Raw genomic sequence first — 15,689 nt, forward strand, 5'->3', positions numbered from 1 at the left:
TTACCTAGTTAACTAGAACACTACTTTACATTGTTACCTAGTTAACTACAACACTACTTTACATTGTTACCTAGTTAACTAGAACACTACTCTACATTGTTACCTAGTTAACTACAACACTACTTTACATTGTTACCTAGTTAACTACAACACTACTTTACATTGTTACCTAGTTAACTACAACACTACTTTACATTGTTACCTAGTTAACTACAACACTACTTTACATTGTCAGCAGGCTCACAAAACAAGCTGTGTTAGTTGACTAGTGTCATTGATTTACAACAACGCGGAAATGTATTTACATTTTTCGAAAGAAAAGTCTGAACATTCAACCAGGTCTGTGAATAGCGCTAATGTTTATTCAGATTCTGCATCATATCCAGGGGTGCACATAACTTTTTGGGGCCAGTGCTCAGAGGAGCACCTAGGGATGCTGCTTGGTGCTCCCCGAGCTCGCGAGTCACGACCCGTCCCACAGGATGGATGAAAAAGGGATACATGGATAACTTATATTAGCAAAATGACATTTATTCATAAATAAAGATGAACGAACAAATGATTGTGTGCAAAACAAAAGAAACAAATGCAAAATCAAATGACTGCTCTTTAAGCATGAAAGTCTGTCAGACTCCTTTAAACACAATGAAATCAACTGACATCTCTTTAAGCACTAACTGAATGTCTGTTCTTTAAACACAATGAAATCAACTGATCTCTTTAAGCACTGCTCTGTTCTGTAAACACTGAAATCAACTTTTCAACAAAAAGTTACAGCCTAAGCATTTATTTATACTACAAGCTTAATCGTCATCATCACTGCTCTCTTGACTGCTGTAAATTATCACTGTCCTCAATTTCAACCATGGTAGAGGATGTTTTTTTTGTGATCAACTTTTTTTTTTTTTTTTTTTTTTTTTTGGTGCGCAAAAGCGCCCTCATGCGGCTGATCTGCCGCGCAGCATGCATTTTGGCGACGCATGCGCACTGGCGCACCAGTTATGTGCACCCCTGATCATATCATTATATGAATGACCTGGAATGATATGATATGACTTTGTTTGCATTGATTTTATGTTGTTTGCTTTGTTGTTGCCATCACATTTGTTCACTTTGAATATCACCACAGTATATAACGTACATGCTCCACAGTATATAACGTACATGCTCCACAGTATATAACGTACATGCTCCACAGGATTTAATGGAGAAAATACAAATAACTTTTCATTTGTTATAAGTTTTGTTTCAGCATTTTTTCTGTTGGTGAGTTAGTTTCCAGTGGTCTAACACACATCTGGGTTCATAGGAACAGTTAAAACAGAACAACACATCCACATCACTGTTTGAACTCCAGACCTTCGGCCCCTCGCTGACTAAAGTCAACGACAGGATTTCAACTGTTCTGAAGAATCAACACAGACCAGGGTCCATCTGTTATCTGCCTTTTACGAAACGACCCAAAATAACAGACCAGCGTCCCTAGGCAAGAGTTATTGATCTTGGTTCAATGTATGTATGGTACATGTATAGTACTTGAGGCCCTGTTTAAAAGTAGGGCTTTGGGGAGGGCCAGGAAGATCATGGCTGACCCCGCACACCCAGGACACGGTCTCTTCGCCCCGCTCCCCTCAGGCAGGAGGGTGCGGTCCCTAAAAACTGTGAAGGCCCGATACACAAACAGCTTTTTCCCCACAGCCATCCGGCTCCTAAATGCCGCTGCCCCCCCCCCCCCCCCCCCCCCTGACCTGACCCCTATCTATCTACCCTCCCTCCACCCATCACCCAGAGAGCTTTGGACTGTCTGGATATGAACACTTGAACACTTGATCTCTGCACTTTATATTTATATTAATTATGACTCTTGCACTTTGATGTTGGTTTGCACTGTCTTGTCCTGTCTTGCACCTGTCCTGCTGTAAACCGTGCTCCATTGTCCCAAACCAAATTCCTAACATGTTTACATGTCATGGCAATAAAGTCTTCTGATTCTGATTTTGATTCTGATTCTGATACATGTATGGTACATGTATGATACATGCTTACACAACTGTTCCTGATTCCTCTGCATCATCTCAGTGTTTGACAGACTTCCAGGTCCTAACTGGTCTACAGGCGGATCAAACTCACTCAAAACGTTCACTGACACAAAGTTAATTCTGTTTTCTATCACTCTCCGCTGTGAGGGAGGGAGGGAGGGTGGGAGGGAGGGTGGGAGGGAGGGAGGGAGGGAGGGTGGGAGGGAGGGAGGGAGGGAGGGTGGGAGGGAGGGAGGGTGGGAGGATGGGAGGGAGGGAGGAGGGGGTGCATACCTATGATTGTTTGTCATGCTGAATAATTGCTTTTGTTATGCTGATTAATTGCAAAATGTAATAAACAGATTTAAAATAAATAGCCTAAATAAAGTGAATTCAAATAAGTTTGTCTTTTGATGACTTACATAGGCATGTCGGCGTCTGTTCATCAGCATTTTCACTGCCTTGCTCTGAAATGTAAATAATCAGAGTTTAAGTCCTCATATTAGTCAGAACAACGGGTGTTGCTGAACTGTAGCAATACTGACAAAGCACTGAGAATGAGACTGAGAATGTGGCGGTAGGTACCTAGCCTAGCCTATGTGGCGGTAGGTCATTCACTCAAAACACGTTTCTATGTTTTCCACAGGTTGTCATTGCACCGTTAAATTCACATTAATAATCACCTTCAATCTTCTTATGGACAGACAAGTGGAGTTACGGTCAGTGTTGAATAATTAGCCAGTCTAATTAATATTATGAATATTATGATTTTTGTGTCACTTTTGGAGCCATTTGAGAGAAGCAGAATGGAGCCCATTAACGAGGTGTAACATTTAGACAAACAGACTACAGCAACATTCTGATAGACAACAATTATACAACAATCTAAATGCACAAGGAGATTTCAAACTCTTCCATCACAACATCTTTCTAATAGTTTGACTAAGCAACTCTACCTTGTTAAAGACAATCTAATAACATCTCACCTCCGAGCAAATAGTGTTTTTTGGGTTGTGATGATGTAACAGAATTGTACTTATTTTTCACAAACCACAAAGGAAGCCAGAAGAGTTGCTGCAACGTTACATAATGCAATAATAATAATGTCATAATAATTTTCAATATGCATAATGAAAATCAGCCCAGCAAGAAATAGAAGCAGACTCACGGGCCAGGGCGCAGGCCCCCAGCAGCAGCAGCAGCAGACACAGCTCGGTGTTCCCCATGACGGACACAGACAGTGTTGAGTAGTCTCTCAACCGTGACTGATGAACTAACCTCAGTCTCTAGATCTTTTATAACGTCTGTCCCCTTCTCCCCGTCCTCCCCAGACAGTTCAACTACAGCAGAACAGATAAGTGTTGCAGAGCTGTTGACCAATCCAAAGTTCAAAAGTGATTTAGTCAAAGGTGACCGACCGTATTCATCAACCCTATTAAACCTGTGGGTCGCAAATGGATCATTATTATATTCAATTGGCATCAATTGTTACAGTCTAAATAGCATAGCTTGTAAACTTAATGTGACATTTCACAATTTGTTTAGCCTCATATTCATTATCTCAATCATACCACCTGAAAGAACCCCAGGACACATTTTCACCATCACATTTTTAGGTTTGTTTGTATGTATCTGTGCTTGATTTTTACTGCTTTATTTTCTTTGTAGGTTCTTACTTTTGTTTTCCTTTATATATATTTTAAATTGGAACAGAAGACAACAATATTGTGTATAATATGAAAAGTGATGACGGATGGACAGATGATTCACTTACTTAGACTAATGTATTTGTTGTAAGTCGCTTTGCATAAAGCCGTCTGCTAAATGGCATAAATAATATGTTTAAAGTTATGTCCTTTTTGCAGACAATCCTTCACTATTTTAAAGGACTAGGAGCTTACATTTTCCCCACACGTGTTTTCAAAAACCACCTCGTAGAGAAACCGTGTGATAAGAGCATGTTTAGAGCATGTTTAGGGCAGAGAGGAATATGCAGACATCGAATATGAATCATCGACAGGCTGGAACCAACACAGATTACCCAACGCACAAACACAAAATATATACAATTTCGTATTTTGGATCTTTACAATTTATTGGTTCAATTACATTACATTTTACACATGCCTAATATATGTGTATTGGATTGTACAGAAATATGTTTTCGATTATTTAAATTGTTATATTAAATCTAGTAACAGTCTACTCAGCAACACTTAGGCTACATGTATATGGATCAACTGAGTTCCGTGACCGGTGTCATACAACATGTTGATGCTCTTTACTGTGGCCAAGTGCCCTCTGTGGACTGCGTATGGGAAATGGACTGGACAGAAATATGTTTTGATTATTTGAACTCATCTGAGTAGTTGAAAGAAAGTTGGATAGTCTCATTATGGTCGGTAGGTTGGTTTGGTTGGTTGGTTGGTTAGTTGGTTGGTTGGACCATGTGTTCTATCATTTCCAGTCGCATGTCATTGAATTAGTATATAATGACAATTTCCTTCAAAAACCCTTACATGGGCTTTTGGGGGATTTTAAAGATTTAAAGGATAGATGACAATTTTGCGAAATTATGTGTTTCAGTATGACTTTTATTAAACTGCGGTTCTTTCCGCTCACGCCCACATACAACATCCGGGTCTTACATGCAACATTATCATGTCACCCCTAGGTGTCCCTGTAACACAGGCTACTAACATATGCCTATATGTAACATTATGTCGCTCAGTTGTGGTGCGTAAATTAATGCTGCGTGCGTGCGCGTGTTGGCCCGCTAATGATTCATCAGAACATCTGTTTATGTATGCACATTCTTGTTGTCCAATTTGTCCATTAGAATTAAGTAATGACATGATTGTGCATGTGATGTTTCTATCATGATTGGCCTGGGCTGCGTTCCTAAATTCTCTGAGAGCGCCGGAGCGCACACGGGGTCAACGTCATGAAGGGACCAGTAATGTGATGCGTATAAATAGCCTATACACTTTAAACCAGTGCTGTGATATTATTTATCGTCTTAGAAACATCTTAGCAAGAGGCACTTCAACAAATATCACAACCTTTATTATGCATCAGCTCTTTTTATATGTGGCCAGCCGGAGATCGAACCATCAAAACGCTGATGTTGCGATCATTGGACACGGGATGTACCACCTGAGCCACAGCCGCACCCTTTGTAGTCTGAGACATTAGTTTCACATACATTATGTACAATTTTAGATTGGAAAAAAAGGCCCATGGGCTCTTAATGGATAGATGACCATTTTCAGAAATGATGACGCTCAGTTGTGGTGCGTAATGCTGCGTGCGTGCGCGCGTGTTCGCTGATTAATCAGAACAGCTGTTTCCCTGTATGGCGCTTTGCACACAACTTCAACAACAAGCTGAGGTTATGTGGAGATATGGAGGTTATGAGGTTATGTGGAGATATGGAGGTTATGAGGTTATGTGGAGATATGGAGGTTATGAGGTTATGTGGAGATATGGAGGTTATGAGGTTATGTGGATGTATGGAGATAATGAGGTTATGTGGAGATATGGAGGTTATGAGGTTATGTGGAGGTTATGTGGAGAGATATGAGAGGCGTTTCCGCTGTTAAATACATTCATGTGTGATGTGTCCATTTGTGGTGCGCTAGAACCAGCACGCTGGGAGCCCAAGTTGCCTTCGGAGAAAATATCTCTCTATAACACCATATTTGTTATGAATACTTATGTTATTACAGGCTAAGTAATATTATTTAAAAATTATAATTGTAAATATAATAACTGTAAGTGGAGCGGTCTGCATAAGTACTGGGACAGTGACGCATTTTTCCTTCTTTTGGCTCTACACTCCAAAGTTTGTGTTTGAAATCAAATAATTAACAATTATTTGGTTAAAGTAGATATTCTCAGCTTTTATTTGACAGTATTTCTGTACATATTAGTTTTACCATTTAGAAATTACAACACTTTTTATACATAGTCCCCCTATTTCAGGGTACCAAAGGTAATGGGACTATTGGCTTGACAGGTGTTTCTGGCAAATCAGGTGTGTTCCGTCATCATCATCATCATCCTCCTCATCACAGCATAACAGAGAGCTGTCACTGACAGAGTCTGCTGTTGGTGTCTGTCAACATGAGGACCAACCAAAGAGTCAATACAAGTGGAGGAAGCTGAACATCATTAGGCTGAACAAACAGAAACATGAGCAGAAACGTAAACCCTTAGGCTGTCCAACATCAACAGTCTGGAACATCATTAAATAAACAGAGAAGCTCTGGTGGGCTCAGCAGTCACACAGACTGGTCGGCCGAGGAAACACTTCAGTGGATGAAGTGAATGCTACAAAATAATCGAGCACCAAAAAACACCAAAACAACTGTTCAGGACCACCCTCCAGGAGGTAAGAGGTTAATGTGTCAGACACTGCCCTCTGCAGGTCACCAGAGAAACTACAGACGCTTCACTGAAACGTACAAACCACCAGTTCTCCTCAGAGAGGATGCTCAGGTCAGTTTGCTAAATCAACCTGATGAGATGAGACACACATTACCATCACAAGAGTCCAGCACTCTCCTCCTTCCAATGATCCCTCAAAACCCAGATTTTTTAAACTTGCTTTTAATGTTTTAACCTTTTTATTGTTGTCTAACTTTTTTTTAATCTATATTCTTGTTCTCTCCATGAAATGTAGTTGTGTGTTTGAGCACTGAGAAAAGCACTATCCAAAAATAAATTATTATTGTTATCAAATGAGAAAACAGCTGAACACTTTGGCTATGTAGAAGTATTTACAGAATCTTCACAGTTCTGAACATCCCAGACAGTGAGAGGTCAGAGGTCAGAGCATGTCTCTGGCTCCAGGCCAAGGCCCGTCCCTGACCATGTTAGCGTAGACGGACCTGTACACACTCAAGACCTGGGAGGAGGAGGGGCGGAGCTGGGGGTCTCTCCTCTTACACTCCTGGTGGATCTGAAACAGGTGGAAGCGAGCCACGTCCCCCCCCGGCACACTCCCCATCAGGAAATGCGTCACGTCCGGAATCTTCCAAACGTCCGTCTTCTCATCGTACCCCGGCATCAGCTGGTCAGAGAAGGGCGTCTCGCGGCCGTGGGGCCACAGCTGCTCGGGGGCCACAAAGTCCCCGCTGAGCTCCCGGGGGCCGCACTTCACCCCCCGCCCCCCGGCTCTGTCCACCTGCGGCAGAGCGTCCAGGTCATTGACCACCAGGCGGAAGTCGCTGGTCAGCAGGAACTGGGACAGCGTCTTCTCCAGGTTGTTGGAGTCACACATGACGCGGGGCCCGGCGGGGCGCAGGTGCAGGTGGAGCAGCACGGAGACGTAGTCCAGCGCCAGCCGCAGGCGCACCTGCCAGGTGTCGTGGGCGCGGTGCCGCTCCTGCGCCAGCGCGGCGTCCAGGCTCAGCAGGGAGCCCAGCGGGTGGTACTCAGTGACCAGGGTCAGGCCCTCCCCCTCCCCCCCCTCCCCCAGGCACAGCCCCAGCAGCTGGACCACGCGGGGGCCCTGGAGGGCCTGGAGCATGGAGAGGCCGTGCAGGAAGTCCTCCCGGTACTCGGGGGAGGAGAGCTGGGACAGCGCCACCTTGTGGCCCTTCCACTCTGAGAGATACACCTGGGGAGAGACGGAGGAGGTTAGAGGTGCAGTCTGAGATGTCCCCGTCATAGACAGTGATATACAGGACAGTCATATACAGTCATATACAGGACAGTCATATACAGTCATATACAGTCATATACAGGACAGTCATAGACAGTCATATACAGGACAGTCATAGACAGTCATATACAGTCATATACAGTCATATACAGGACAGTCATATACAGTCATATACAGGACAGTCATAGACAGTCATATACAGTCATAGACAGTCATAGACAGTCATAGACAGGACAGTCATATACAGTCATATACCAGTGTTTCCTCTATATGCATTTATTCGTGGCGGGCCGCCACGAATGAATTTCCTCCGCCACTAATTGATTCAGACAGTCCACTTTGATTCAGGCTGCGCAGAAAGGCAGCGAGTTATTATGACCGGAGAACAGAAAAAAAGCAGATTGAAGCTAGATTTAGGCCGCTTCCAGACCAACATTTCGTTACGATTTAGGGCGTAGTTATTTACAATATGTTACAATTAACCGTTTGTGTTCGCACTGCAATCGAGACTGAATCGCTCTCAACAGGCGCGCGGCGCGAGGCGACGCGCTTTCAAAACAGTTTTGTGATTGGTCCGAATTTAGCGGGACATTTGGATTTCTCTCTTCTCCCGTCGCCGGTGCCTTTAATCCCGTATCCTAATCGAAAATGCAACATCATCAGCGACGACTGTGGGTTATTGCATTTACTGCTGTTCTCTGGTTCATGTTCTTATACCAGTGCTCAGTATAGAGTATTTTAAATGAACATTCGTAATGTATGTCTCTGATGTTCATGGTCAATTAAATCAGCCTATTTTGTGAAACAAATAATGTTCCCGCTAATGGGTTAACCGAGCATTCTCGCACCTAACGTGCAAGCACCTAGCTTCGAACTATTCATAGCGATATGCGCGGGGCAAAAATAATCTATTGCCTCTAAAATCACCACGAACAGAACGGCGGAGGTACGGGTAAGCAGGGCTCATGTTGGTGTCCTCAAAGGTAGGAGTTGGTTTTCTTTAACTCAACTGATAGCATTACCTTGCTGTTGTTGTTTACCGAATGCTCCATCTGACTGTCACACTGTGATTTTACTTGTGTAAACAGTTAATGAGTAACGTTAGCCGGTTTTGTGCGTGTACTCTCATGTAGGCCTACTTCGTATTGATCTTTCTGTGTGTGTGTGTGTCATGCGCGTTCCGCATGTTCCGCTGCAGCTGTAGGATATCTTGGTATTTGATCACCTTCTATATAAAATCACCTGCTCGGCTTTAATGACTTAACCGCTATTTAAGAAAGTATAATTGTTGCTACCCTCTAGTTTTTGGTGAAACTATGTCTTTGTTTTGAGCGCCAGTGCGCGTTTTATGCGCGTGCACGCGGAAAAAATAATCGCGTGCGAAAGACAACCGCTCCGCCACTAATGTGACAAATCCTGGAGGAAACACTGTATACAGTCATAGACAGTCATAGACAGTCATATACAGTCATAGACAGTCATATACAGTCATATACAGTCCAGGGTTTCCGTTAGAAAAATTTGCCGTCGGACATCGTGTCCGGGAAGAATTCGATTTACCGGACAAACGTGATATATTCCGGTCATCATATTAAAATATAATTATTATTTTTTTTTGCAAAATCATATTTTTTTTTTCTCCAAATCTAATATAGCTGTTTGTCGCGGTGATTACTGTTGTGTAGCGGCCTATATATGCCATTTAATGTCTATTTCTCATCCGATACGATTAGATGCGAGCTATATAATATATAATATAACATGATTTGACGGATGCGCGCTATGCCATGCGTCAAATCCAGCGCTGAACGGGTCCAGCGCTGAACGGGCGCCTCACTGGGAACTGAACAGACAGCATCGATCAATGAACGGACTCCACATTACGTTAACTGAAGTTTGTTAAATTGTTTGGGATTAATGTGAGTTTTCTATTTTCTCTTTCCAGTTTTACCCTTTTTTTTTAAATCAATAAAACAACGTCATTTCTATAAGTCTCGCTGGTTGGGAAGGCATTTCGTTTAGCTCGGGAGTATGACAATGGGAAGAACACAACTGTATAACTGAATGACAACAAATGTATGAGTAATGAGTAAAACAATGTCACTTTTATAGTATGTTGTTTAACTTGCCGTTCGGTCGCCATGGCTCTAGTGTGTGTAGCAGCTTCAGCTAGCTGGCTAGAAACTTCTAGGGGTGCGTTCGTAAACACGCTCTGAGAGCGCCGGAGCGCACGCTGGCTTCGATGTCACAGAGCGACCGAGTCGTTCGATTGGACGAGAGGCGTTCCGCGAGTGCTGATCGGATTTCCAGAGCGTGTTTACGAACGCACCCATAGATGGGAAATCAAGAAACCGTATTACTATGGTGGACGGGTTGGCAGGGTTGCCAGATAGGCATGGGTTACCGCCGAATGGGCTACTGTGTTTAAGCGGTAATAGACTGGTTAAGCTGTAATCCCATCTGGCATCAATCCCATGTGGCACCTGTGCGCTGTTTCGCGTAGGCCAGCCTACACATTAGGAGTCATCATCATGCCGGTGTCAAATCATATCATAATAAAAGAAATACATAGCCTATATATTCGTCTTTTTTTAAAATAGAAGGAATCAGAATGTGAACTTTAGCGAATTGTATTCAAAGGGAATTATTTTCACCGGACAATATGTCCGACGACTTTTCAATATGTCGGACTTCAACAAAATTTACCGGACAAAGACCGGTAATTCCCGGTTAACGGAAACCCAGATACAGTCATAGACAGGACAGTCATATACAGTCATATACAGGACAGTCATATACAGTCATAGACAGTCATAGACAGGACAGTCATATACAGTCATAGACAGTCATATACAGGACAGTCATATACAGTCATATACAGTCATATTAGGGATGCACGATATGCATTTTTTCCAACCGATACCGATAACCGATGTTTACCCGCTTCTCGTGGCCGATAACCGATATGAGAACCGATATGAGAACAGATATAATTTCACAGTTGATAACCTGTAGTTCATGCACACCTGAAGGTAAGAAAGGCTGTCATCCAGGAAACCGGAAACAAATGCTGCTAACAGCTAGCGGCTAACAAAGCACAGCACTACGGAAGTTTCAACTGTATTTTAATAACATCACAACATGCTGGGAGAACATCAACATGCTAAAAACACATAACTACACATAATTAGATGATCACACAGTCCTTGCTTTTGAACACGTCCTAAAACGAAAGTATATTTACAAGCCATGTAAACCGATAGCCGATTACCTCCGGACAAGAACAATGAATCAATTCGTTTGTTAAGTCGTGACGTGTTTCCGGGTCCAAAGTTGGCTGAGGCGCTCTCTTCGAAATGCCTCAGTAATAATAATAATTCATTATATTTATATAGCGCTTTTCCGAGGCTCAAAGACGCTGACAAATATGGGAAAAACCGGGAAAGTGCTGTGTCCCTTGTTGTATGAATAGATCCCAGTCTAAAAAACGATTAAACTGTCATTCTACCGCTGTAGTACACTGGTACTCTGGTGCAGGGAATTTCTGGTTTGGACCCGGAAATTGCTAAACGTCACGTTTGACATCAGACTTAACAACCGAATTCCTCAAAGTATACATATTAAGAGAGCTATTTATAGCGGTTTCACGTATGCGAGTGGTGTAGCCCATATATGCATTGTGCGCATATTATGTGCATATACGACACGCTGAAGCATTTCTGCGACACGCGTTTCTGTTAACTGTTTTCGTTCCCTCATCGCTGTATTCAATGCCAAAATCATATTCCTTCCATACAGCGTGCTTGCAATGGTGAATCTTCAGGTGACTTGTGAGATTCGTTGTGTTGTAACTCGTAGACCTTTGCCCTCCTCCACTTTTGCCGAACATGTATTGCAAATTGCAAACGCACTATCTGCCTCTATATTTAATAACATAAATTTCCCAATATCGGCGCCGATAATATCGTGCATCCCTAAGTCACATACAGCACAGTCATATACAGGACAGTCATATACAGAATAAATGCATTTCTATCCCGTTACTTACGCAGAGCACTTGTATAGTAGGAGGATAATAATATAGATAGCTACAACAACCATGGACATGAGTCCAAATAAGACTTTGATCTAACAGCATTTCATGGTAGGGTTAGGGTTACACACCTGCTTCACCGCCCCCTGGCCGATCATCTTCAGTTTGCGCACGTCTGAGCGGACCTGCGGACACTGCAGCCAGGGCCAGCAGCTCTTCATGCCGGCCATTTTAAAGTGTCGGGACGGACAGGCGCCATGAGGGGCCACAGGAGTCTCCCCACCCTGGTGGAGTGAGTCCAGGTAGAGGTAGATCAGCACGTTGCCCAGGAGCAGCGCAGCCAGGCAGACCAGCACCACCGGGACGCTGCGGGACGTGCTGCTGCTGCTGCTGTTACGACCCATGATGCTGATCTGCACTGGGTCAACAAGTCAAACACATCAGACACTGAGATTCCAATTTAACTAAACCTAACATGGCATTCATCAAGAGGCTGGATTAGTAAATGAGCAAGCCTAGGTAATTTTGTTTTGATTGAATGAATGAATGAATGGACTTTATTGTCATTGCTACAGTACAGGTACCAAACAACGAAATTTAGGAGGGGTGGCTCCCCTGGTGTTAGGAAGGGGGGGGAAAAAAGAACACTTTTAAAAAAATCACAAGAAGGGAAGGAGCTGGTTTACATAAATAAAGGCTATGTACACAATCCACTTTACTATACTGTACAGATAGTCGACTAGGGTTGTCATATTGCACAATAGTATTGTTTCACGTTATTTAAAGTGTCACAGTTTGCAGGCTTGAAATTTACATGTTTGTGCCTCAGCACTACACCAGATTTTTTCAGTCCAGCAGCTGCCATACAATCCGTCCAGACTGTCCAGGACCCAGAACTTATTGAAGTTGGACTTTTAAAATACTTAAGCATACAGGTATGTGATAGGCCTAGAATTGGGAATCGAATAGTAAGAGTCAATTCCTTCAGCAGCCAGCAGAGCATGGGACCTCATATGTTACGATGTTGAGGTCCGCTCGGGTTTTAGAGGTTCTATATCTAGTTTAGAGGTTCTATATCTAGTTTAGAGGTTCTATATCTAGTTTAGAGCTACTATATCTAGTTTAGAGGTTCTATATCTAGTTTAGAGCTTCTATATCTAGTTTAGAGCTTCTATATCTAGTTTAGAGGTTCTATATCTAGTTTAGAGCTTCTATATTTAGTTTAGAGCTTCTATATCTAGTTTAGAGCTTCTATATCTAGTTTAGAGGTTCTATATCTAGTTTAGAGGTTCTATATCTAGTTTAGAGCTTCTATATCTAGTTTAGAGCTACTATATCTAGTTTAGAGGTTCTATATCTAGTTTAGAGGTTCTATATTTAGTTTAGAGCTTCTATATCTAGTTTAGAGCTTCTATATCTAGTTTAGAGCTTCTATATCTAGTTTAGAGCTTCTATATCTAGTTTAGAGGTTATATATCTAGTTTAGAGCTACTATATGTAGTTTAGAGCTTCTATATCTAGTTTAGAGCTTCTATATCTAGTTTAGAGCTTCTATATCTAGTTTAGAGGTTATATATCTAGTTTAGAGCTTCTATATCTAGTTTAGAGGTTCTATATCTAGTTTAGAGCTTCTATATGTAGTTTAGAGGTTCTATATCTAGTTTAGAGGTTCTATATCTAGTTTAGAGCTTCTATATCTAGTTTAGAGGTTCTATATCTAGTTTAGAGCTTCTATATCTAGTTTAGAGCTACTATATCTAGTTTAGAAATTCTATATCTAGTTTAGAGCTTCTATATCTAGTTTAGAGGTTCTATATCTAGTTTAGAAATTCTATATCTAGTTTAGAGCTTCTATATCTAGTTTAGAGCTTCTATATCTAGTTTAGAGCTAGTTTAGAGGTTCTATATCTAGTTTAGAGGTTATATATCTAGTTTAGAGCTTCTATATCTAGTTTAGAGCTTCTATATCTAGTTTAGAGGTTCTATATCTAGTTTAGAGCTTCTATATCTAGTTTAGAGCTACTATATCTAGTTAAGAAATTCTATATGTAGTTTAGAGCTTCTATATCTAGTTTAGAGCTTCTATATCTAGTTTAGAGGTTCTATATCTAGTTTAGAGCTTCTATATCTAGTTTAGAGGTTCTATATCTAGTTTAGAGGTTCTATATCTAGTTTAGAGCTTCTATATCTAGTTTAGAGCTACTATATCTAGTTTAGAGCTACTATATCTAGTTTAGAGCGTCTATATCTAGTTTAGAGCTTCTATATCTAGTTTAGAGCTACTATATCTAGTTTAGAGCTTCTATATCTAGTTTAGAGCTTCTATATCTAGTTTAGAGCTACTATATCTAGTTTAGAGCTTCTATATCTAGTTTAGAGCTACTATATCTAGTTTAGAGCTTCTATATCTAGTTTAGAGCTTCTATATCTAGTTTAGAGCTTCTATATCTAGTTTAGAGCTACTATATCTAGTTTAGAGGTTCTATATCTAGTTTAGAGCTTCTATATCTAGTTTAGAGGTTCTATATCTAGTTTAGAAATTCTATATCTAGTTTAGAGGTTCTATATCTAGTTTAGAGCTACTATATCTAGTTTAGAGCTTCTATATCTAGTTTAGAGGTTCTATATCTAGTTTAGAGCTTCTATATCTAGTTTAGAGGTTCTATATCTAGTTTAGAGCTTCTATATCTAGTTTAGAGCTACTATATCTAGTTTAGAGGTTATATATCTAGTTTAGAGCTTCTATATCTAGTTTAGAGCTTCTATATCTAGTTTAGAGCTTCTATATCTAGTTTAGAGCTTCTATATCTAGTTTAGAGCTTCTATATCTAGTTTAGAGGTTCTATATCTAGTTTAGAGCTACTATATCTAGTTTAGAGCTTCTATATCTAGTTTAGAGCTTCTATATCTAGTTTAGAGCTTCTATATCTAGTTTAGAGCTACTATATCTAGTTTAGAGCTTCTATATCTAGTTTAGAGCTTCTATATCTAGTTTAGAGCTACTATATCTAGTTTAGAGCTTCTATATCTAGTTTAGAGGTTCTATATCTAGTTTAGAGCTTCTATATCTAGTTTAGAGCTTCTATATCTAGTTTAGAGGTTCTATATCTAGTTTAGAGCTTCTATATCTAGTTTAGAGGTTCTATATCTAGTTTAGAGCTTCTATATCTAGTTTAGAGCTACTATATCTAGTTTAGAGGTTCTATATCTAGTTTAGAGCTTCTATATCTAGTTTAGAGCTTCTATATCTAGTTTAGAGCTTCTATATCTAGTTAAAGCTTGGTCAGTAAAACCTGCACGTTTCACAACTTTCTTGTGCTTGGGGGAAGTTGTAATTATTCATTTAAAAAAGTGTTTTATTAAGTTAAAATTGTCAGAAGAAGTGATGTTTTATTCCCCGACCTACCAGTGTGTGACTAGTATTAAAACCCAACATCCAGACAGAGAAACAGGAATGTAATGCAATTACCTTCCTACCTCCTGCTGCACTGGCTTTCCCAAGAACGTCCGAGAGGCCGCGATAGAAAGTGAATATTGTCACCTGAAGCCAAATTGTGACACATTGTTTTTCTCCAAAGCCACACACATCTCGACACCGAGGAGCCAGACGGACGTCTGCTAAAGAGATTTGTTTTTTTGTTTTATTTTTTTTCCAGCCACATTAAGGAAGTACTTCCGGGTCACGGAATGGTGGAATTAAAATAAATAAAAAACAAAAGTCCCAAACTAATAAATAAAAAAAACGGTACGAAACGTGTATTTATTCACGATTTATGAAAAAATAACAGTCTAAACAATAACAGTGATTCATATTTATTGATATTCATGTGATATCTGCATAAAATATGGGTTTTAAAACAGCACTGTTGGCCTATATGAAATACATATTGGCCTTTAGCTAAAAAAAAAAAAAAAAACTATTCTAGGCACAATTAATTCTAAATGAATTAAATAAATGTATTCTAGTAAT

At 40.7% G+C, this 15,689-nt stretch overlaps 2 protein-coding genes across 5 annotated transcripts in view; both read right to left on the reverse strand.

Annotated features, from left to right (window-relative positions):
• The window catches only part of apoba (apolipoprotein Ba), a 45,283-nt gene extending 41,966 nt beyond the window's left edge, over nt 1–3,317 (reverse strand). The window contains exons 1-2 of the mRNA XM_080537559.1: nt 3,187–3,317; nt 2,441–2,485 (exon numbers count right to left, since the gene is read on the reverse strand). Of these exons, the coding sequence (XP_080393685.1) occupies nt 2,441–2,485; nt 3,187–3,244 (103 nt within the window). The 5' untranslated portion in view covers nt 3,245–3,317. The remainder of the gene's footprint in view (nt 1–2,440; nt 2,486–3,186) is intronic.
• A 2,586-nt stretch (nt 3,318–5,903) lies between these two features.
• Nucleotides 5,904–15,312, reverse strand: pomk (protein O-mannose kinase). Of its 4 annotated transcripts, none has more exons than XM_080537457.1 (3): nt 15,189–15,312; nt 11,851–12,132; nt 5,904–7,641 (listed from the first exon to the last, which is right to left on the reverse strand). In XM_080537457.1, exons 2-3 carry the CDS (start codon nt 12,121–12,123, stop codon nt 6,850–6,852), a joined length of 1,065 nt encoding a protein of 354 aa, XP_080393583.1. In that variant the 5' UTR covers nt 12,124–12,132; nt 15,189–15,312; the 3' UTR covers nt 5,904–6,849. The 4 variants fall into 4 exon arrangements, with proteins under 4 accessions (XP_080393583.1, XP_080393586.1, XP_080393584.1 ...); XM_080537460.1 differs by having other exon boundaries at nt 15,197–15,311; XM_080537458.1 differs by having other exon boundaries at nt 11,851–12,137; nt 15,197–15,310.
• Between the last annotated feature and the right edge of the window lie 377 nt (nt 15,313–15,689).

This window comes from Nansenia antarctica, assembly GCF_963989245.1.
Source record: "Nansenia antarctica genome assembly, chromosome: 8".
Lineage (NCBI taxonomy): Eukaryota > Metazoa > Chordata > Actinopteri > Argentiniformes > Microstomatidae > Nansenia > Nansenia antarctica.